Source organism: Dermacentor albipictus, chromosome 10 (assembly GCF_038994185.2).
Source record: "Dermacentor albipictus isolate Rhodes 1998 colony chromosome 10, USDA_Dalb.pri_finalv2, whole genome shotgun sequence".
In the NCBI taxonomy this organism is placed as follows: Eukaryota; Metazoa; Arthropoda; class Arachnida; order Ixodida; family Ixodidae; genus Dermacentor; species Dermacentor albipictus.
In genome coordinates, this window is record NC_091830.1 from 28,066,370 (window position 1) to 28,087,925 (window position 21,556).

At 47.9% G+C, this 21,556-nt stretch overlaps 1 protein-coding gene across 1 annotated transcript; it reads right to left on the reverse strand.

The window, feature by feature from the left end:
• Positions 1-20: 20 nt before the first annotated feature.
• On the reverse strand, positions 21-17,928 carry LOC139050842 (uncharacterized). Its single transcript, XM_070527634.1, has 6 exons — positions 17,652-17,928; positions 9,623-9,938; positions 6,519-6,694; positions 5,078-5,090; positions 4,393-4,427; positions 21-82 (listed from the first exon to the last, which is right to left on the reverse strand). Exons 1-6 carry the CDS (start codon positions 17,926-17,928, stop codon positions 21-23), a joined length of 879 nt encoding a protein of 292 aa, XP_070383735.1.
• Positions 17,929-21,556: the final 3,628 nt, after the last annotated feature.

Below are 21,556 nucleotides of genomic sequence, written 5' to 3' on the forward strand. Positions count from 1 at the left end.
AACTGGAGCGTCCGTTTCCTCTACCTCAGCACGTGGGCAGCCAGCGGCGTAGCGTAAACAAACTCGACCGCACTCCGCAATGCTGGCATGTCAAGGGGACAAACGCATACAACACATGTGAAGAAACCTCACCCATAGTGCCTAGGCAGAGTCATAATTCGAGGAGCAAAAGCCCCAAGGTCTTCTCTCTCCCTTCCGCTCTTACTCGCGCCTGCGCACAATCGGCTGGCGATCCCTCAAATGAACGCATTGTGAAGATTGCGAGGACAGGGCCTTCTGTTGAAAAGAGGGCGTTTTAGAGAAAGGTGACAGCGCGATCCGTTTGCGAGCTCCACACACCGTGTACGACAGCAAAACTTGGCTGCGAAGTTCGTTGCAGCGCTTGCTACCCACGGACTATGTTATTTCACCAAGCCCGAGAGGTGGTTCGGGTCCCCTGTAATCCCATCCGGTTGGTGCGCTATAGTCAATTCGGCCGCTGGGCGCTATGGGAATGTCCGCTTTTGTTGAATGTCTTTCTCTACGCCAGCGTTTCGACAGCAAGTGTCTGCGCTCCTCGAATGCGATGTGTTCACGTTTGCTTGTGCGCGCTACACCGCGCTTGTGAAAGGGCCCCTGAAACGGTTCGGACAAATTTTGTAGGCGCATAGGGTACAGCTTAAGTAGAACATTCGCACCACAATTTAAGTGAAGCGTTACGTATTAATGGAGTTACAAGCGATTGGAAGTTACCCTCCTCCCTAGCCATGCCTTTCCTCCTCAACTCGCTCGCCGAGCGAGCGGCGCTAAGCTCCGCCTTCACTGGTCCTGCGTCACGATGCGACGTCACATCGTCCACTTCCGGTTGTTGGAGCACACCTCCTCCCGCGCGAGACCTCTCCGCTGGCCGCTTGGCCGTCGACCGAGAGCCATCGAAGCAGCGTGCGTTGCGAGCATTCTGTCGTAGCGCCGAAGGTGGCCGGTATTCCGGTAACCACAGGCAAGCTGGTCATTTCGGCAAATGACTGGAGGCATAAACTCAAGCTGATGAAGGAACTTCGGAGTAGACGTACGTGAGCAGCCTGATCGGTCTGCACTGTCCAGATACTTGTTGGCGCAGCGCTTAACCAGTCAAACGAAGCGCTAATATTGCTCTAACCAAGTGTAAAACATTTTAAACATTTACAAGAACAACGTGTTGATGATTACACTCCTGCGAAAAATACACACCAGCAGCAAAGAAGAATGCACTTCGTTGCTGCTACTGTGTATGGTTGAGCTCTGTGCCACCAGGTGGCTGCACCGTGCAGACCATTCACATTTACCTTTCTGCTCATCGCATGGCTCATCCCGGCGCAGTCAAGCGGCCAGACCCTGTCCCCTTGCGCTTGTGTTTGCCCTAATACCGGACTTGCGAAACGCTATTGCGTTAGTAATCTTCCGCTGTGAAGTGACGGCCACAAACGCGCAAATCCTGGCTCCTATCGGATAGCCGCACTCCGATGCGCAGCAGCCAGTTCGCTCGTATGCTGCCTTGCAGAGAGACACGATTTCGCAACTTCACATCGTTCCAGTCGCTACGTCTGCAGCCCACAACCCAACAAGGGTGATTCATCGTGCTCACGAAAAGACTGATCGGCACTGACGGCGGAGCTCTCGTCAAAGACTGCGCACGTTGTAACACAAGCAGACGACACTTGCTGTGTGCCGGAAGTGCTCAAGTGTACTAAAAAACTATTCTTGTGTATTCTCTTTAAGTTATTTTCTTTTTACAAAAACAAAGTAACTAACATTCCAACTATTACGAGCATCATTTGTTCACCATAAAGTTGGAAAAATTATCGACCACGCGCCCTGGTCAGCCAATCAGATAGCTCGCCCATGTGATGTCATATGGGTTATTTGCATCATATGGGTAGGGGCGGCTTAAAATTCCGCCGAGCAGTGCGCTGCGATCGACAGCGATGTGCATTTTTAAAACCTTATAATAAATTACACGCTTTACGCAGAACACATAGATGTGTCAATTAATGATCAGAAGGACCTACTCTAACGACTCAGTAGGTTTGTAGAAAATCGCCAAAATCGTTTCAGGGTCCCTTTAATTCAGTTAGCGAACGAATGTTTCGAAGTTTATGCGACCGATACAGCTAATATTCTTTCTTCGTGTAGCTATATACTAATTTGCTATCGCAGTCAATACATTGGCTTTCGGGCGAAACAGTGACATTTTAGAGCGCAGCTCTTTGGCGTCCGTTCCTGTGTTTCGCGTCGTCGTCGGCGTTGTCGTCGGCCTCGTAACCAGCTCCGCCCCCCTTTCATCCCCCCAGCGCTAGCAGCGACCGACTGATACCGCTGGATGCCGCTGACGCCGCTAGAGAGTCAAGATAACGTGACTGCATAGAACACCGTCGCCGCCATGCAGAAAGAGGAGGAAAGGGTCCCCCCCCCCCCTGTTCTTGTGTGGCGGATAGGGTGCTCTTCAGTTGCCGACGCGCCGGTTATTTCACGTAGGCCCCGGCACGTCGACGAATACGTGACCACCTTCCCACGGCTAGACCTGGTTCTTAGCGCTGCGGAAGCGAGGGTATCATATTGTTTGTGTCGGCATCGGCGGCGTTGTCCCTGAAACCAACTCCGCAGCTGGGGTTTACTCACTATCGGCGTCAGCGGCATCAGTCAGTCGCTGCTATCTCTTCCCTCCTCCCTTTATCGTGTTGTCCGCTTGCTGCGCGCGCTTCTGCCCCCATCGTTTGCCGCTGGGTGTACACGCCGCCCCCCTCCCCCCTCTTCCTGCGAGTCTCCGGTTGTCAAAGCGCCGGGTCGAACTTAATTCCTTTCTTCGCTCCTCCTCCAATGCAACCCCTGTGCGGTGGCAATCAGAGAGCCAGATCGGTGGCGGCGGAAATGTTTGGCACGTCACATGAAGTTGGCGAACTGTGCGCCGCAAAGTTGCCAAACGGCTTGCTGGTAGTAGCTGCCTACTTCGCCCCTACCGCACTCACGAAAGACGTCGTGCACTTCCTGCAACTCGCATTAACCGTCCATCGATCCACACCAATGTTAGTAGTGGGGGACTTAAATGTTGACATAAAGACAAACAGCAATTTCCTAACACTTATGCGGGAGAACATCCCGTTCCTCTCGCTCGTAACGCGTCCCACGGCTGTGACAACCTCGCAAGGCACTTGTATAGATCTCGTCTTTGAGAATCAAGCATTGGTGTACCAAGTCGAACATATATCAGTCTATTTCTCCGACCACAAAGCTTCCTTCATGACTGTCAAGAACTGTTAGTGGAGTCTTTGTTAAAGGAATACGTGTGAAAAATAAAAGAAAAATTCTGTGATAGCGCATACATGTGTTGCTCGATTTCTTTGCCTCAATCTATCGAAAAGGTGAAACAGCTTATTTGCTGCGCTCAAATTTCGCATTAGGAAGTAACGTAATCGTCGGTAATTTTTTCTCTCTACTCCCCTATGGCCCCGATAGCAAATAAATATAATGATATTATGATTATTAATATTATTGCGAAACTCAAAAATAGGGAAGCGTTCATGTTACATTATACGAGGTGCAATTTTCATTAATCAATACTATTTACTGTCGGCATTAGTCAGCAGGTTAAGCTCTATATATGCACGTAAGAATACCGCGTTGCCGATAGAGACCTGAAATGCCGTCAATGTTGCCTTTTGCAGGCTGATAGCTGTAATTCTTTGCAACGTACGAAGTCATTTGCCCGTTAAGGAAATAGCTCTTGGTTTTTAACAGCGCCAGTATGAGACGCCGTAAGTTAAGAGTGTGAGTGCAAGGAAATGTTTTGTAAAAAAAAACAAAATTATTTCTTCTAAAACTGCGTCACGGGCAAGAAATTTCCTGCTATTGTGCTTGAGCAGCAACTGAATTTCAGCGAAAAAAAAACTGACAAGTCAGGAAATAGAGGCTTCGGAAAGATATACCGGTAACTTGAAAAAAGAGCTTGCTGTGTGACCCTCAAAAAATAAAACTCAAGGTACCATTGTGTATGCTGAAATAAAACTTGAAGATTTATGCTTCCTTTTTATATGCACCAACTTTTTCTTGACGCCACCTCTTTCTAACTGATCTCATGCATTTGTTTGCTGCCTGCGTTTGAAACTGCTGCGCAGGCTCTGTTAGCATTTCGCTTAATGAAGGAAGTAATCTAATGACGGGAAGTTTCGCCAAGAGAGATTCTAACAGTTAGCGCTATGGAGTTTTACAGATGATTGCAGTACGTAGAAACACGTGATCTGATCCGAAGTTGTTTCTTTAGAGATGAAAGCGAATATTTTGTAAAACAAAATTAAATTTCGCTGTAACAGAACGGATGAGAGCACAGGGGCGTCAGGTGCCACAAATATGCGTTTATTCTGCATGCTCTCGGCGTACACTTGTTCAAGGGTACACACTTTTGCTTTCCTTCGCTATACACCAGAACACCGTGAATTCAAAGGGCGCCGCCATAATGATGAGCGCCGGTCGCGCCGTCTATCCCAAGCGCCGCGAAGTAGCAGGCCTGGGCTGCCACGCCGGGAGATGCGACCCGGCGCGAAAGCGAAACTTGGGCCTTTTAGCTGGGCGGAAGGCGTGTTTCGCGTTTTTTCTAACCTGTCATTTTTGCTGTCTGGATTCAATCAAACTTCAAGACCTCATGCAAGTCCGCAATGGCCACACTGCGTGCTGTGCAGACTGCAGAAGCGAATACATCGGGTAGGTACGCTATTACGTTTGTACAAACCGCGTGCTATATGCTAGGATACGTGTGAGCTTTTTGGCACGTAATCAGTGAAGGAATTTACAGCACTGTGTTGGTGCCATATATTATGAAAGCACGCAGAACACTGTCATCTGCACTTTCAGTTTGGTCTTGTTTGTCATGGTCTCTACTGGGTTGGCCGCGTTTGGCAACCAACTGGCGAGGTCGTTTGACTGCCTGGTTAGCAGACGCCTGCCCTTCACCACCTGCACATTGAAAACAAAATAGATGGTATATAGTTATATAGGGCTGTAGTTCTTTCCCATGCCATCACTGTTGTGAATATATAAAGTCCTCTCAAAGTGAAAGAGAAAATACACCAGGCCAGTTGTATCGTGCAACCACTTAAGAGTACAACATTCAGAACAAAAGCCTACAGCACTCGAACAAGGAGCATATGATGCTAAACCTGCACTCATTGGAAAATGAGGTACTACCGTAGTTATAATGTTCAACTACATGTGCATTCAGAGCCCGTATAACAGGGCGAGCATGACAGATGCAGGTGTTGTACAGTTGCACAAACCATGACAGGGCACGTAAAATTACCATCCCTACTTAAAGCTGCATCATCAGGACCCCTTTGGTACAAGACAACAACCGCACCTGCATTCCAAGAAATTAGCCCCACCAACTGCAGCTACCTGGTACCAGACCTGTTTCGCTTGTGCGAGGCCATCGGATTGTTGGCGCTCTCTTAGAAAAGAAAACAGTAAAAAAAAACTAGTGAGAACGGTCAAAATTTTGTTACAGAATACAAGAATAATTAAGCACCTTATTTTCCTCGCCATATGAACGGAAATATTTTGCGCTTTGCACCGCATAACAGCCCGCACGCAGTTTAAAGCTCGGGAGGCTCAAATGAATTCGTTACGAATGACACCTGCAACACCAGCTCGTAAAGGTAGGTGCGCTGCAAGAACACCTTCGGCGACGAGTAGTCGTCGTTTACGTTTTTGTGGACACATGCTACGTGACGAGCAGACTTCGGTTTACTTTCATTAGCAATAACGCTCACCAGCAAGGGCTACAACTTGTCGTTCACGCTTAATGGTCATTCCGTGCACCAGCTGCAAGTATCGCTAACCGCAAACTCAACTATTCCGCTTAACCGCCGAGAGCTCTGCCTGAATGAAAACACGAAAAGGCTTGCCTTTTTGTTATAGCCAAGGCGAAGCACCGGCGCGGGATTCTGCTCTGTAGGCTTGTTGCCCAGACGAAGCGCCCAGACGAAGTGCTCGGAGCAAACCTGCGTGTTACACGTATTACGTTCGTAGGGCGCAAAGTTGAACGTGGCACCAAAATATACACAGATCGAACACTCACTCGTGCATTTTCACTGGGTTGGTAGTTCTTCCTATTCACTGCAGCTATCCACCGGTGGCGCAGCTTGGCATTCTTCGTTGCGGATGGAAATCGGCGCAGGCTGAAAACACCGCACCGGCACGATTCCCTACGTGTGTTGTGCTCTTCGCAAACAGCGCTAAGCGACCGGCTCTTTTTCCGCTGGTTGTTTTGGCATCCAAACACGACGCAATGATGCCCAGATGACTTCTTCTACTTTGGATCCGTGTTAACGGGCACATTTCCGCACTTTGGAGCCCTAGAGCTGGCGCTTGCCATGTCTACTGGTCGCCGGCGAACACACTTTGGCAGCCCAGTACAATATTGCGCCGGTCGACCGGGCAACCCGGGTGCGAGAGTATGCGTTCGCTTAGTCTGGGTGCGAGACTAGCGTGTTCTGGTCTATAGGTCTTGTAGAATCTGGGCAAGCAGACGCATTCACCTTCATGGCACTGAATTTTGCAGGCACTTCGTCGAGGGTCAAGGCATGTAGGTGCGCAAGGTGATGTGCATATCTCGAAGCGAGAATTGCGTGGACAGCGGGGAAGACACCCGCTGACTGGAACGCAGGTCTCACTCCGCAAGGACTCTCTGGAAGTAGTAGTAAAACATCCGAATTAATTATTTTCAAAAAATAACAGCCGAATCTTTCTAAGGCAATGACGAGGTTGTATTTGAAGAGAAAAAGAGCATGGAAGAGACCCAGGTAAAAAAAATGGCCAGGCTTAGCTTTGTTAAGTCAAGAATGCGTTGCATATTGCGCGAGTTGGGGCCCAGCTTTTCCTCCGGCTGTCGTGACGTCACGTCACGTGGTTGCGCTAAAAGTCAATGGTGGCTGCCCGGCCGCGCCCAAGGGCTGAACTGAGTGATTGCAATATGCAACGCATAAAAGGAGCTGGAGCTGACAAATGTCAACTGGATGAAAGCCGAAGAGAAAATTCCTAAGCGCACAGCCACAGGCCTAGACGAGGTTCCCGTTAGGCTAATTAATGAACTCCGAACAAGAAGTAAGGAAGCTCTGTTGAAAGCAGTGGAAAAAACTGTAAAAGATAGACCGATACCAGACAGTTGGCGACAAAGTAGATGGAATTTAATTTATAAAGGTAAGAGGGAAAAATATAGAATTCACTCGTATAGACCGTTGACCATTACAAAGGTAATATACAGGCTTGCGATGCAGGCAATAAACGAAGCTTCAAGCATGGGCAGAGAATAATGGCATTCTGGGAGAACTTCAGAATGGCTTCAGAATAGGTAGGCGTTTTGATTATAACGTATTTGTCTTACTCAATGTATTGAAATTTCAAAAGTAGAAAGCAGACCGTTATATATCGCGTTTTTAGACATTACAGGAGCCTATGACAACGTAGGCCGCAAGATTTTGTGGAATATTCTGGAAGGGGGAGGCTTAGGGGACGATTGTCTGCAGCTTTTGAGAGAGATTTACCTAGAAAATGCCGTTTGCGTTTAATGGGAAGGAATGAGGAGCGAGGAGAAGGTTGATATCAACAAGGGACTGAGGCAGGGCTGCCCTGTATCTCCACTGCTGTTTATGATGTACATGTTGAGGATCGAGAGGGCGCTAGAAGGAAGTAATATCCGATTTAATCTCTCACACAAACAGGCGGGGACAGTAGTAGAGCAGAAGCTTCCATGTTTATTTTATGCGGGCAACGTCTGGCTAATATCTGTGGACAGGAAGGCAACAATTTCGGTTTAAAATTTAGTGCTAGAAAATCAGCTGTTATGGTATCCAATGAAAACAGTGGACAGTGGTGATACAGGGCCAAGAAGTACCTCGGGTAACATAATATAAATACCTTTGTGTATGGATAAACCGAGGCAATAGATATGTGGAAACACAGGAAAAAACAATAACAGTGTAGGGGAAGAGAAATGCAGCCATAATGAAGCACAGAGCGCTATGGGGATACAATAGGTACGAGGTGCTTCCAGGTATGTGGAAAGGCGTAATGGTTCCAGAACTTACTTTTGGAAATGCGGTTGTTTGCTTTAAATCAGGGATACAATCAAGACTCTATGGGAACCGAAGTCCAGTGGGATGCCTTGCATTGGGAGCTCACGGGTAGACTACAAATGAAGCTGTGCAGGAGTATATGGGCTGGACTAGTTTTGAAGTGAGGGAACCTCGCAGTAAAATTGAATATGAAGAACGACTGAGGAATATGGAAGAAAGTGAATGGGCTGGGAGAGTGTTGAGGTATCTGTACAGGAAAAACTGATTCACAGTGAAGGAGAACTAGGAAGCTTAAAAGTAAATCTGCAGCTTGTAGGGTGGGTAACACAGCAACAAAGAACGTCAAGCGGAAAGTCAGAGAATAATCTCATCTATTACGAGCGTCAATTACCTCCTCCAATTAGTGACCTTCCTGTTCATTTTAAGAACTCTACAAGATATAGTGCATACTGCTTCTTCAATATTGCGCTCTCTTTGCTGCAAGATTGCAGTTCTTTCACGTCGCGTTTGAACGAATCCTTGGGATTTGCTATTTCGTGGTTAACTGTAGTAATACACTTACAGACGGGCGCTGAAACAGGTTCATATCTCTGAAGCAAATTGCGCCTCTTGGGCGTGATTTGCATATGAACTTGACTTTTTTTATGTCCACATCAATTTGCTAGAAGCAAGCACGAAACCGTCTTTTGAAGATGATGAGGTAATGTTTTGTTGCGAAAGGGCCCGATGTGGACAAAGAGCGGCATGCAAGTATCTCCTTCTAAATCCGTTGTCATAAATGTAAAATTCACTTACCTACATGCTGTGAGACTGTAATTAAGCGAGTCAGTGCAACTGACTCGATGCATACGACCTCGCATAGGTTTCACCTGGTTTATTCCACAGCAAAGAACGAGTGTACTTTTTAACGAGATCACGCGTTTTTCTTGTCAAATCCAAAGCACTCATTAGCTGATTTCTTGAGCGTACGCCATCAACAAAAGCCAGTGTGAAGCAGGGATACTTTCTAACCTCACCCTAGTCCTCCTCTCGCCTTTTGTTAAAGTACCATGAACACACGCTGCCTATACTCAATCGCAGTGCTGCAGCTTTTCCAGTAAAGAATGAGGCCGCTCTCTCCCGGCCAAGAAATTAGGTCCCTCAAGCCGAAGAATATCATAAAGGAACTGTTCGATAAAAAATGTGACAAACTGAGCAGGGATGAACATTACTACCACTCGTGATACTGCTATTCGCTGAAAGTTATTTCTAACGACCCTTTCTGAATATGTACAGGTACCATTTTACCAGGAGGGGTTCCTTGGAAACTTTGTGCAGGCGAATTGTGTTTGTGTCGCAGGGGACACCTAGCAAACGAAAGCAACACAAAAATGTGAAGAGTTCCCCAGTTTCGATTTTCGTTTGTGAGCAGTAAGCGAGGTCAGCCACGAGTAATTTTAAGCATTAAAGACATTCCTGTGAATTTTTTTATTCCTGTGCCCCTTTGCGTTTGTGGCAGCTGCAATGACTGTCGTGTACCGGAACCTGAAGGAAATACTCACCGCACGTATCCAGGGGGGCAGGCGCACCCAATCACGCATTGATCCGTGCAGATCGTGGGGACCCGTTTTCCGCAGACCACGGGGCACGCGGACGAGCACTGGTTGAAGTCCATGTTTTCCCTCTTCAAGCAATTGCGGCATTCCCTTTCTTCGATGCATTGTTCCCAGGCGTTACGTATGTAACCCGGTTTGCATAGGCACCAGCGGCGCTCCTGCAGCTTAGCGGGTAGCGTGAGCGAAGGTTTGCAGAAGCGGTCCCTCTGAGGAGCGTTGCCTCTCACTGGCACCTCCAAAGAGCTGCAGTTTTTTTGGCCATCTACAAAGGAACCAATCAAAATCACATCCATAACTGTGAGCGTTTCTATGAGCCCGATCATTTGTGGTGCACGAGGGCTAGAGTACAAGGCATCCAGAGCACGTATGACATTTTGTCACCGATTCTTTGGACACCTTTTATTTCGTACCAATGCTGCGCAAAGGATGTCTTTGTCCCAATCTACGAAGACATTGCTTTATAAATTGCGTACGTATGCCTTGAAAATGAGAACTGGGCCAAGTTCAACGTGTATTCTTGTGTCTCCAGTTATTTCTCTCCTTGAGGATGAACCCGGAACTATTAAGACCTCCTTTATAAGCTGCAACGATATAACTCTCTTTGGCATTTGCTTGGGCCTACTCCTAAAATGGCTTTGATATAAATCTTCGCACTTTGCAATATTTACAACGAAGTGGTTTTGATTATTCGCCGCGGCGCACGTTTTTACTTACGTGCAGGCGAAATTCGTGGAAGGCATGCATATTAGGCCAAAACGCCCAATCAATTAGTTCTTGTGTGATGCATTGCACTCGCATTTTTGTTCCACGACAGTTTCTAGGGTATGGTATGACGAACTTAATGTCGATTCTGAGGGATCAGTCTGGCACTGATGCGGGCCGCTCCCACGTCCATACAGAGAGGCCGAGACCCTCTGCCTTCACACGGGCCCTCTGGAAAACCCTGAGTTCGTCCGCCAGTACTTCACTATGCAGCATCTGCTGCCACCACTGTTCACTTTGAGAACCATCGCGGGCCAATGCCAAGCAGCGACAAAACATGTGTTCTAAATCGAGAAAACCCCCACACTTACGGAAATAGACTGACAACCCCGCAGTCCGGATTAATTTTATTCATGATGACAGGGTTAGGGTACGTTCGTGTCTGCAGAAGACTTAGTGTAACCGCCAAGTATCATCAAGTTTATTTCCCCAGACTGTAAATTGTTTTGTTAAAGCGCCTATCATGGGCGCCGTCTTAACATAACCCAAGTGAAATTTTAACAAAAGCTCTGCGCCATATGACAACGATGAAGCGCGACGTTTCTGGTGTTGTTGCTATGCGTTATTTGCTTTCTAAAACGATAATACTGTTATCAGCTTGCAGGAAAATGATTGCTTCTTGCACCTGCTATTCTTCGCGAATGAACACCTTAGGAAAATAGTTAAGGAACAGCCGCAGCGAAGTACTTCGTACTTGGTTGATATGGTGCCCGATAACAATTCGTCATTTCTGACAATATTACACACGTACTTCACACGGCAAGGATGATCGCTGTTCAGGTATGAAACGCACGATTAACCTCTGAGAGCGTGTGTGTATATATATATATATATATATATATATATATATATATATATATATATATATATATATATATATATATATATATATATATATATATAGAGAGAGAGAGAGAGAGAGAGAGAGAGAGAGAGAATTGTCGATCGGTCGAGTGGAGCGTGCAGCTACATGACGAATTTTGCTCAACTGAGTAGTGTTCTTTCGGACAAATTCGTTGGGGCTTCCTACGTGCCCTGTTCGGATGAATGACAACTTTTCCTTACGTATACACGCTCCGGATACATACGTATCATTTTTCCAACAGTGCTTTTTTTAGAAAACATTACCTTAATACTAGTGAGGCCGTGTTTATGGAGCCAAACCTTGTGGCCCAAGCTGCATAATGTCATACAGCTCTATAACTCGACTGTAGTTACGATGAATACGTACGTTGGACATTTTTCTTACTTGCAAGTTCCAAGCCAAGGGAAACGACGCCTATAACTAGCAGTCTGAGTCCTGACGTCTGCATACCTATTACAGTTTTAACCCTACGAGACAGATGTGCTACGTGACCCTTACTGAACCACTGCTGTGAAACGAGATATTTATATATGGTCACAAGACGAGTATGACTAAGAAATATAACGCTTGAGCCAGATAATAAGACTTTATATAGCAGCACGGGGACATTTCAGTTTATTTCTCCTGGTTCACTACAATGGCCGACTATCTTAAAGAATGGAGCCAAGAATTTTTTTTGAATGAATCTAAAAAACATCTGCAGAAGGAGCACGGCCCTATGGATACAGCGCTAGAGCAGTACGAAGGACCTCAAATATAGACTGTTCAAGTTTTTTTCTTTTCTTCTTTTAGTGCAGACATAAGAATAAACCAGTGGTTGGAACTCATTCGAGTGTCGTCACTAAACCATGCTTAGCACTTATTCCAGCGTAGGAGTTTGGTACCAGGACAGATTAGACGGTAATAAAATCGACAATTCTGTGAAGCTTCCCTCGGATGGGAAATATACCCAGTTCTCACCGCGTGTATAGTGGGGCAGTTAGTGCTTCCCTGACGCTGCTTTTGTTCTGAAAACATTTGACGATGCTGTGCTTTATCGAACGCAAGGTAAACACTGTAAACTGCGTCGTCGACGCTCTATTGCAGATTTCTACCTGTTCAGTGACAAAGTACCGAACTCCCCTTCTAAAGCCTTGAATACCGAGCTGAGCTCCGCTACTGCGCTCCTGGAAATGGTGCATCTTTGGCAAGTACAGGTGCTATAACGTAAAGTTGGGGGCTGTAACGCAAGCCTATTCCAAACTTTTCTATTCCCATTCCGCAACAAGTCCTCCGCGATTGGCCGAAAAGTTTCTTGGACCACCTCCACATCGCCTGTCTGTCACGCGACGTCCCGAAAACCGCGATAGCTACTCATTTGATGTGAGGTTACAGACTGATTATGCGTGATTGGACTGAACAAAAGAAAAATAGTTAATTCTGATTCGGCGCTTTCTCGCCATCAGACCTTCGCTATTGGTCAAAGGTTTTAGGGCTGCACCCACTTCAGCTGCCTGTCACGCGACGTCGACAGACCGCGAAAACTCACTGTGTGAGAGTGACGTGTGCGCGCTAAGCATGCATTAATATGCCGAACAAAACTGAATTTTTTTTTGCTGATTAACCGCAGACTGCCCAGTTCCGAAAGGAATAAAATAAGGCTGCCGCCGATCGCTCATGCACTGGCTACTCGCACCTGCCGTAGAGCAAGAGTTTATTTGCGCATAATAAAACCTTTTTCGTGGCTGTGTAACGTGTTCGAGCACTTTCAGCACGTTTGCGACCTTGTTCTGCGAACTTTTCTTTCCTGGGGATCCGTTTCATTGCCACTCTTAAGCTTCCGTTGCATGCCGCCGCGATTTTCGACCAGCCACCGCAAGCTAAGTAAAGGAAAGCGGACTTGTTCCTAGGGGTGGGCAGCACAACCCGGATGAAATACAAAAGGGGGTACACGATACTAGCACAGACTAACAATTCGTTTATTTTTCAAACCAGTCACTAAAATGTAAAGAAAACGTAAACACGTGTAAAGTGACGCTTACAAGGGTGAAAGGGTGTTAGCCTACCTTGACTTTCAAAAACTGCTTCTTTATCCTGCAGAGCGATAGAAGTCTGGCTGACGCATGCGCCTGAGTTCACATGCATGAAGTAGGCTTCCACAATCTCAAGGTTGATTTGACTCATATTTTTCTAAAATACTTCGGTTTGTTCAAAGGAAGGTTTGCATAAGCACTTTCTACAATGCGCGGCCAGATTCGAGCCTGTAGCACACATAATCGCACCTTGGTGCTCCCTAAGGCGAATGTTAAGGCAGCGTCCCGTCTGCCCAAAGTACTTATTGTCACACGAAAGTGGAATTACGTAGACGTCGCGCCAGAACGTGGCACCTGTGTACGCTTTGAACAGTGTCCAAGGAGTCCATGACCAAAGCTGAAGCTTGCCCTCGTTGTGAATGGTTTGCTCTTCGGGCGAAACTACGAGTTTTCCTAATGAATAGATAAATGAAATTGTCCGACGACCGGATTCGATTGAGGACATCTAGCGCAGAAGCCCGACACTGTGCCTTCTACGCCACGTATGCTTTTCCCCGCACAACAGAGTGCCCCTGTAATCACATAGTAGTTTCTGACACGTAAAATTCCGAAAATTATGTACCCAGTCGTCATGCGTCAAAATGTGGGCCGATTTCGACACTAGCGCAGACTAAAACTGCAAGGCTTTCCCGAACATAGCGCAATCTAAAAAATGCGTGCCGATTCTGAAGATGGTGAGTGACCTGGCCTATTCATCACGATTGCGAATGGGGCAAGCTAGTCAGGGTGAAAAACCACCTAAATTGAACTACAACGATACGACTTAGAACAGGGAGCGCCCCCTTTCTTCCTGTATTCTCGTGCTCGTCCCTATTGACCACGGTAGCTTAGTGCCCATGGCGTTGGCGTGTTGAGCTCGAAGTGGCAGCTTCAACAGCGGCTGCGGAAGATGCATCCGACAAGGGCAAAATGTAAAAACGCTTTCGTACTCATATTTATGATGCCGTTAATCAATCCCAGGTGGTCAAAACATTCCGGTAGTCCCCCGCTGAGGTGTCCTTCGCAATAAGTTCGTGATTGTGGCAGGTAGTACTGCAAGAAATAATTTTCCAATTTAGTGCTGTGTAAGTGGTACCGTGACCACATGGTGCATGTCTTTTCCATTAACATTAAAGTCACAGTCCGTCTTTTCGTTGTATCTACGTAAAATTGTGATGTATAAGTGTCGTGAATGGTAACGGGTCGTGCCTTATACGGGCATCCCATGGTGTGCTTCTGAACGGGATTGAATTTCTTGATCACGATTTGCTCATTAGTGCGAGTGGCGGAAGCTTGCCGATTGCGGTCGAGAAATTCGATCCCGATCGCGATCGAAAGGGAACATGTTACACCGATAATACAAGGGCCAATCACCCAACAAAACAGGCCGGGTGATCTTCGATGAATGAAATAAAGTAACCGTGATATCACCTCTCTTCTGTAGGTGTAAAAAAAAATAAGCTCTCATAGCTAGTACGATCGACGCCACCAGTGTCTGCCTTATCTCTGTATACCTTTTGCACGTTGCAAAAATGCTTCTCTGCAATGTGTGTCCAATTATATAACTCAGGGACCAAGGCTAAGTTAAGGGCAGTTAGTTGCATTTTTGCCAAGGGCATAAGAAGTGTATTCAAGAGCTCCATTTGAAACAAAATGCACGTGTTGGTTAGAGTGAACTGAACTTTTAGATGACGTATGATTGCATATTATACATCTGGACAAACAGAAGCGTACATGAATGTAACCTATGCTGTTAAACTACTTCGAAATTGTGGCCGGGTAGGTTATAACGCTGTTTCACTGCTTTTTCAATTTTCTTGGCTGAGTTCATGCGATGTTCGTTTTATCTAACACGCAGATGCCGTTGGCTTTCTTGCTCTGCCAATTGGTTGTAGCAGAAGAAACATTTCATCATATAGATGGCATTAGAGCAGAAAAAGCAATGTGTCATCGCTGCTCGCCATACTAGCACACTAGCTACGGCATTACGCTGCTAAGTTCGACTTCGCGGATGCCATCCTGGACGTGGCGGCAGCACGCCCGCGGCGGAAGGCATAAATGCTGTACGTTTCTCTGAGTTGGATGCACATTAGAGAACTGCAGGTGGTGAACATTATTCCGGAAGCTCCCCATTACTGTTCACTAGCCATTGTGCCGCGCTTTTGGGGCGCAGTACCATGGAATTTCCTCTCCTGTGCACCTAATCATTTCCAGCACTTTCTCGGGAAGAGGAACGGCACTAAGCAGTTTCATCGCGCGATGCGTGGCCAATTTGCTCGTCCAGCTGAGCTATCGTTGCTGCCGCAGTGCTTCAGGCTGTCGCTCAACGACTCCAATAAACGTCGTCAAAGATTTTAATTTTAAAGCGATGCCGCTAAGGGCCCCGTATTGAAGTAAATACGCTATCGGCGGTCGGCGTCGGACGTCGCATCGGCACACCCATTTTCGAACCACACATACCTAGGCCCTCCATGTGGCGCAATGAAGTTACTGAACTATGTGACATTCTCAAGTTAAAACACGTGGAAAAATCGTAAACTACGACTTACACGAAAGCTACAGACATGATAGCATGGTGCCGTCATTTGACTATACAGGAAAACATAATTCAGTTACGCGAAAACTCAAGGAAACCCCTTTTCTAGCGTTTCTACCGTTCATTACCGGCCACGGCGTCTACCACTTGCACGCTCCGGCGCGCGAGTATCTCGGGGACCACGGAGCGGCGTGCCCGATTTCTTGCATTACCGTGAGGTGGCGCCCGCCTCTGCCGCATCATGGCCCACGCTAGACTCCATGTTTCTACCAGAAATTACGCCTTCGTGCATAACGTTTGCGGCTAGCGTTTCCCGGTAAACATTACGGTTACATGCGCTCCTGTGGCCGGGAAGCATGAGAAGCAGCCAGGAATATTTCAATGCTATCGCGTTCCACTCTTAAAGGCGGAGCTTAAGCGGCCTCCAAATTTTTGTCATTTTGCAAGTGAATGTAATTATATTCACATGTTTACTTCTGATCCACGAGTTCAGTACACTTCAATGAAGAGGTATAAATAATGAAAGCACAGGAATTGAATGTGACACTCTTTAAATCAGGGCCTGTCATGGACAAAATAGCCTTTAGCCAAAATCTATGTTCTTTAGAAATCGTATGTTGTATTTTCTTCTCAGAGAACAGCTGCGCCAAGTTGCCATCGGCCAGTGTACCAGACATAACAAGCCGCCCGCTTTCTATGCTGGCCAGCGAAATTAGGGAAAAAGAAACTTTATGAAAATCATTATCGAAAAGTACATTCACTTGCTTTTCTCTATTTTCCAGAGAGAGAGAGAGAGAGAAACAACTTTATTGAGCCGAGCTCGACATCTTCTTAGACGCCGTCGATGGAAGTGGTTCCCTCTTCACGGGACCCATGCTTCCCTAGCCGTCTGGCCCGTGTAGGTCAGGACGAGCTGGTGTTCCAGGGCGGTGCTGGTTAGCAAGGTCTCCCATAGCTCGGTAGAGGTGAATGAGAGATGGGGCAGGGTAGTGGGGCAGGTAATAGGTGTGCAGATTGCCTTGGTGAAATCACATACTCCAATGACGTGTTGGAGCGTGCCTAACTGAGTTTTGCAGAAATTACATTCCTCCTCGTACCTTTCCGGGTACATATTGTTTTGAAGGTAAGGGTGCGGGTTCGTAATGTCTCTATAACCAATTATGGACTGGGGCTCACCTTCCTCTACCCGGTGTTCTATATCTCGGGCGAACTAGTGGGCAAGTTCGTTGCTCTCCAGCCAAGAGTGAGCCGGTGTAGATACTTACTCAACTATCCTTTCAGGTACGTCGCGTTTACTTTTGAGACTATCTAGTGCCGCAAGAGACACCCACCCCTTTCTGTAGTGTTTATACGCCTTTTGCGAGTCGGTGACAATTCTTCCCAGCTTGGACTACGCGAGTGCTAGCGCTATCGCGGCCTCTTCTGCCACCTCCGGAGAAGACGGCTTGATGGAGGCGCAGTTAACGAGCACATCCCGCGTCGTAACTGCCAGTGTGGCTTTCGATGAAAACTTGGGTAACGAAGCGTCTGTGAAGAGAGTGACCCCCTCTTCCTCTTCTACTATTTGACCCAAAGTCTCCATCAAGGCCGCTATACGAGCCGCTCTGCGGCCGTCGTTACGACCCGACGTCATGTTTCTAGGCAGTGGCTTACTGTGAATTTTATTCGCCGACAACCTCGGTAACGGCCCCGTTTCCTTCCGCTCTGCCTTTTGCCAGCCCAACTTGGCAAGAACGACACGTCGTCCCGCCGACGCCTCACTGAGTAGAACTCTTTGATTAGACAGATGAGCTTCTATTAACTCTTCGACGATGTTGTGCTTGACCATGCCAAGAAGCTTGTCGGTCGAAGAATGCTTCGGAATGTCCAGCTCCATCTTGGTTGCCTTGCGTATGACGTTTAACTGGTAACTGTATTTCTTCAGTAACTTGAGGTACGGCACCACGTAAACGATGTGCGACGTCATGAAGGCCTGGACGAGCGTCAGTACATCGTCCTCCTTCAATCCCCTTTGTCTGTTTGTGACTCTTCTGATCATGTTCGAAATTTGTTCTGTTGAAACCTTGATTTTGTCGATCGACGCCCCCGCCTTGCCATTCTCCTGGAAGATGACACCCAGGATACGTGCTTGCGTGGTTGGTGTTATGGTCGTCCCGTCGATGGTGATGCGGACGTTCTCTCGGTCTCCTTTCTTTCTTCTTGGCTTGATGACGAGTAACTCTGACTTCTGTGGCGAGCAACTGAGGTCGCACGATTTAGCGAACTCTTGCACGGTCTTTGCGACTCTCTGAATGGTTTCTTCCATCCAACTCTCCGACCCTGCCCTCGACGTCCACACACTGATATCGTCTGCATATAGAGTCTTGAAGCAAAGCCGGGAGAGGGAGGAGTGCCAGCTTGAAAAGAAGCGGTGAAAGAGCCGATGCTTGCGGGGCGCCTCTGCCTCCCAGGGCTATCGGTTTCGACTTTTTGTCTCCAATTTTGATCCTTGCCCTTCTATTTCTTAAGAAATCCTGCACATATTTGAATGTTCACTGTCCGCATCCCGTTTGGCGCAGGTTGCGGAGAATACTTTCGTATGTGCGTGTTATCGTAGGCCCCCTTGAGATTGAGCGCCAGGATAGCTCTTGGCGTAGTGGGTCTTCGATTGCTTGATAACCAGCTCGTGTAGTTGCTTCAAGGCGTCTTGCGTGCTCAGGTCCCTCCGGAATCCGTACATGGTCGGTGGCATCCGATCAGTGGCGGCCAAACGTCTCTGCAGTCTCTTGAAGGCCATACGCTCGACCACCTTCCCTACACACGATGTGAGGGAGATGGCGCGCAGATTGTCGACGTGGGGTGGTTTCTCCGTCTTGGGAATGAAATGCACCTCTGCTTCTTTCCATTCTTTTGCTAACGAACCCTTCTCCCCGGACGCGTTGGCGAGGTTTAGCTGTTCAGCTCGGCTTTTGTCGCTCATATTTTTTAGCATCTTGTATGTAACGCCGCCAATCCCCAGTGCGCTGCTTTCATTACTTTCATTGATGGCAGCAACCAGCTCCAGTTCGGTGAAGGCTTCGTCCATTTCGATGTTGCTATCGCCTTCATACTCGTGAGTCGGGTTACCGCTCTTCTCGGTTTTGAGGTATTTACTTGTGAGTTCACGAATGAGCTTCTCCCCGTCTCCGTCGTAACTGTTGATCCTTCTTGTGAGGTCTCGAGCGCATGCGCTCTTGCTTTTTAACGGAGCTATGAGGCGCCGCAACAGCTTCAAAGTCTTCTTCGTAGACAGTGTGCCTTTCAGGTTGCCACACATCTTCATCCAGTTTTCCCTGCATAGTTGCTCCGCATACTCGGTCACTTGCTTGTTGAGCGCGTCTATACGTCTGCGAAGCTTCTTGTTAATTCTTTGCCTCTTCCACCTTCGAGTAAGAACGTGCATGGCCGCCCACATGTGACTAGGCCTGCCGTCTACGAAGAGAATTTGCGTGGTCGTAGTAATCTTCTGCGTAAATTTCTTTACAAATTCGCGTTGCTTTTTGGCCCATGCTTCTTACGTCTTGGCGTCTTGGTCTTCGTCCTCGACATAACTGCCGGCGCTTCTACGTAATCGGTGCCAGTCTGTAATGTTGGCTTGACCCAGTTTCTTCTTGATGTCGGTTTGCCCCGAGGGTTACACAAATTACATCGTGATCCAAGCCAAGATTTTTCCCCGTGTTACGCCAAGTTACGTCGAGGTTCCCCCGAACTAGCGTCAGATCAGGAGTGTTGTCTCTGACCGTGCTAGTGCCTGTCCAGGTCGGTACGCCTGGTTCGTTAACCACCTCCGTGTCGTGATGCTCTATAGCTTTAACCCATTGGTTTCCTCTTTTGGACGAATATTTGTAACCCCACATCGTGTGGGTGGCGTTGAAATCTCCTAGCACTAAAATTGGTCTTGTTCTTGCTTCTTCAGTACCGTCCAATATGGTGCCTTCAAAGTCAGTGACACTGCTGGACGGTCGGCAGTAAGCATTCAGGACGAAAAAGTTCTTGTCCCCCCCCCCCCCCCCCCCACTCTTCTGCTGTGAATTTCGATGAGCGTATGTTCGCAGCCTCGCTGAGCTGCGAAATAAGATCGCAGTACCCTTTTCGCTAGGGTTCGTATACGTAATGTATCCCGCGAGCTTGGTCCGGCCCTTGGTCTCTTGTAACGCTATGATCTCCGGTTTTGGTTCAATTTATCAACGAATAGTTGTAACTCCCCTATCTTGTTTCTAATACTCCTACAGTTCCACTGAAATAACGTCGCAGTCTCTCTCTGCTTTCCTTTAGTCTTCGTCATTTTCTACTTTTCGAGCGGTAGATTTGCGCACGGAACCAACTTTTCGCGGCCTCACCCGTAGATTAAGTCGTGATGACTTCATCTTGGCAACGGTGAGATGCTTATTTTTCGCGTCCAACGTCATACGTCAGACTGTTCACTTGCGAAGACATTTGAGAAACTTGGCTGGAGATTTGCGTAAGCATGCTCATGGCCGACTCCATTGTCGGAGGAACGGCGGCCTCGGCCTTCTCTTCCTCCATGGCAACCACTGCCATTTCTGTTTGTGGAGTTTGCGTCACTGACTGCGTCAATGCCGGTGGCGTGATCAGCTTCGTCGCCGCTGGAGCAGCGCTGGTGGTGTCTCTCTTGGGTATTTTCCTTTTATCTGCACTGACGTCATTATCACTGTTTTTTGTTCTACTGATATTCTCGATACGCTCCATCATTGCTTTTATCTGATTGTTCTGTCTCTTGATTTGATTGTTCTGCCTCTCTATCATCTCCTTGAGTTCCAAACAGTGTCTACACTCGCTGTCCTTGGAAGTGCAGGAGGAGGGCTGGGGAGGGAAATTGCTATTGTCAAGAGCGACGGGAGACCCCGCTGCCCAGCCCACCTGTTTGTCGGCGCCATTGCTCCGCCGGGTCTTCGACTGAGACCTTGAACAAGATTCTCGCCTGCGAGCCCCAGCTGCCGATGGTGACCTGGTATCGCTCGTGCTTCTCCCTCGCCTTGTCTGGGAGCGGCTGCGACGCCCGCTCGGCGCCTGCCATGCTGCCTGCTGCCACACTGGCCCCCTCGGCTGCTGCAGCTGCTGCTGCACCTGTTCTCGTTGCTGACGTTCCCAACGCCGTTTACGAACGACGTATGGCGTCTTGAATCTCGCTGTACACTCCTTGTCCGCGGTGAGGTGGCTGCCCCCGCAAAGGCTGCACTTGGGGTTACTGCAAACGTGGCTTTCTTCGGGATTCATCATGCCGCAACCACGGCACATCTTGTCTTCGGGGTGAGGACAAACGTCCATCCGGTGAAGAGGCGACCACACCGGTAGCACATATCGATCTGCTTGCAATACAGCGAACACTCGACCAGCAGGTTACCGTATCTGATATAGTTCAGGACCTTGTCGCCATCGAATGCGATGACCACCGTCGTCGTCTTGCCGATGCGGTTGGCTCACATAGCATTGGGATTATACTCTTGAACGATGTAGTCGTTGATTTCTTGAATAGTGTCTGTCATTGGGACACCCCTGATGACGCCCTTAACTTTGCCGTGGGGGGCGGTCTCGTAGGCGCTGACTTCGTGTGCAGTGCCGTTGATAGTGAGGCTTCTGACTGCCGAGTAGCGGTCTGCGCTCTCTTGTTTAGGCGTACTGATAAC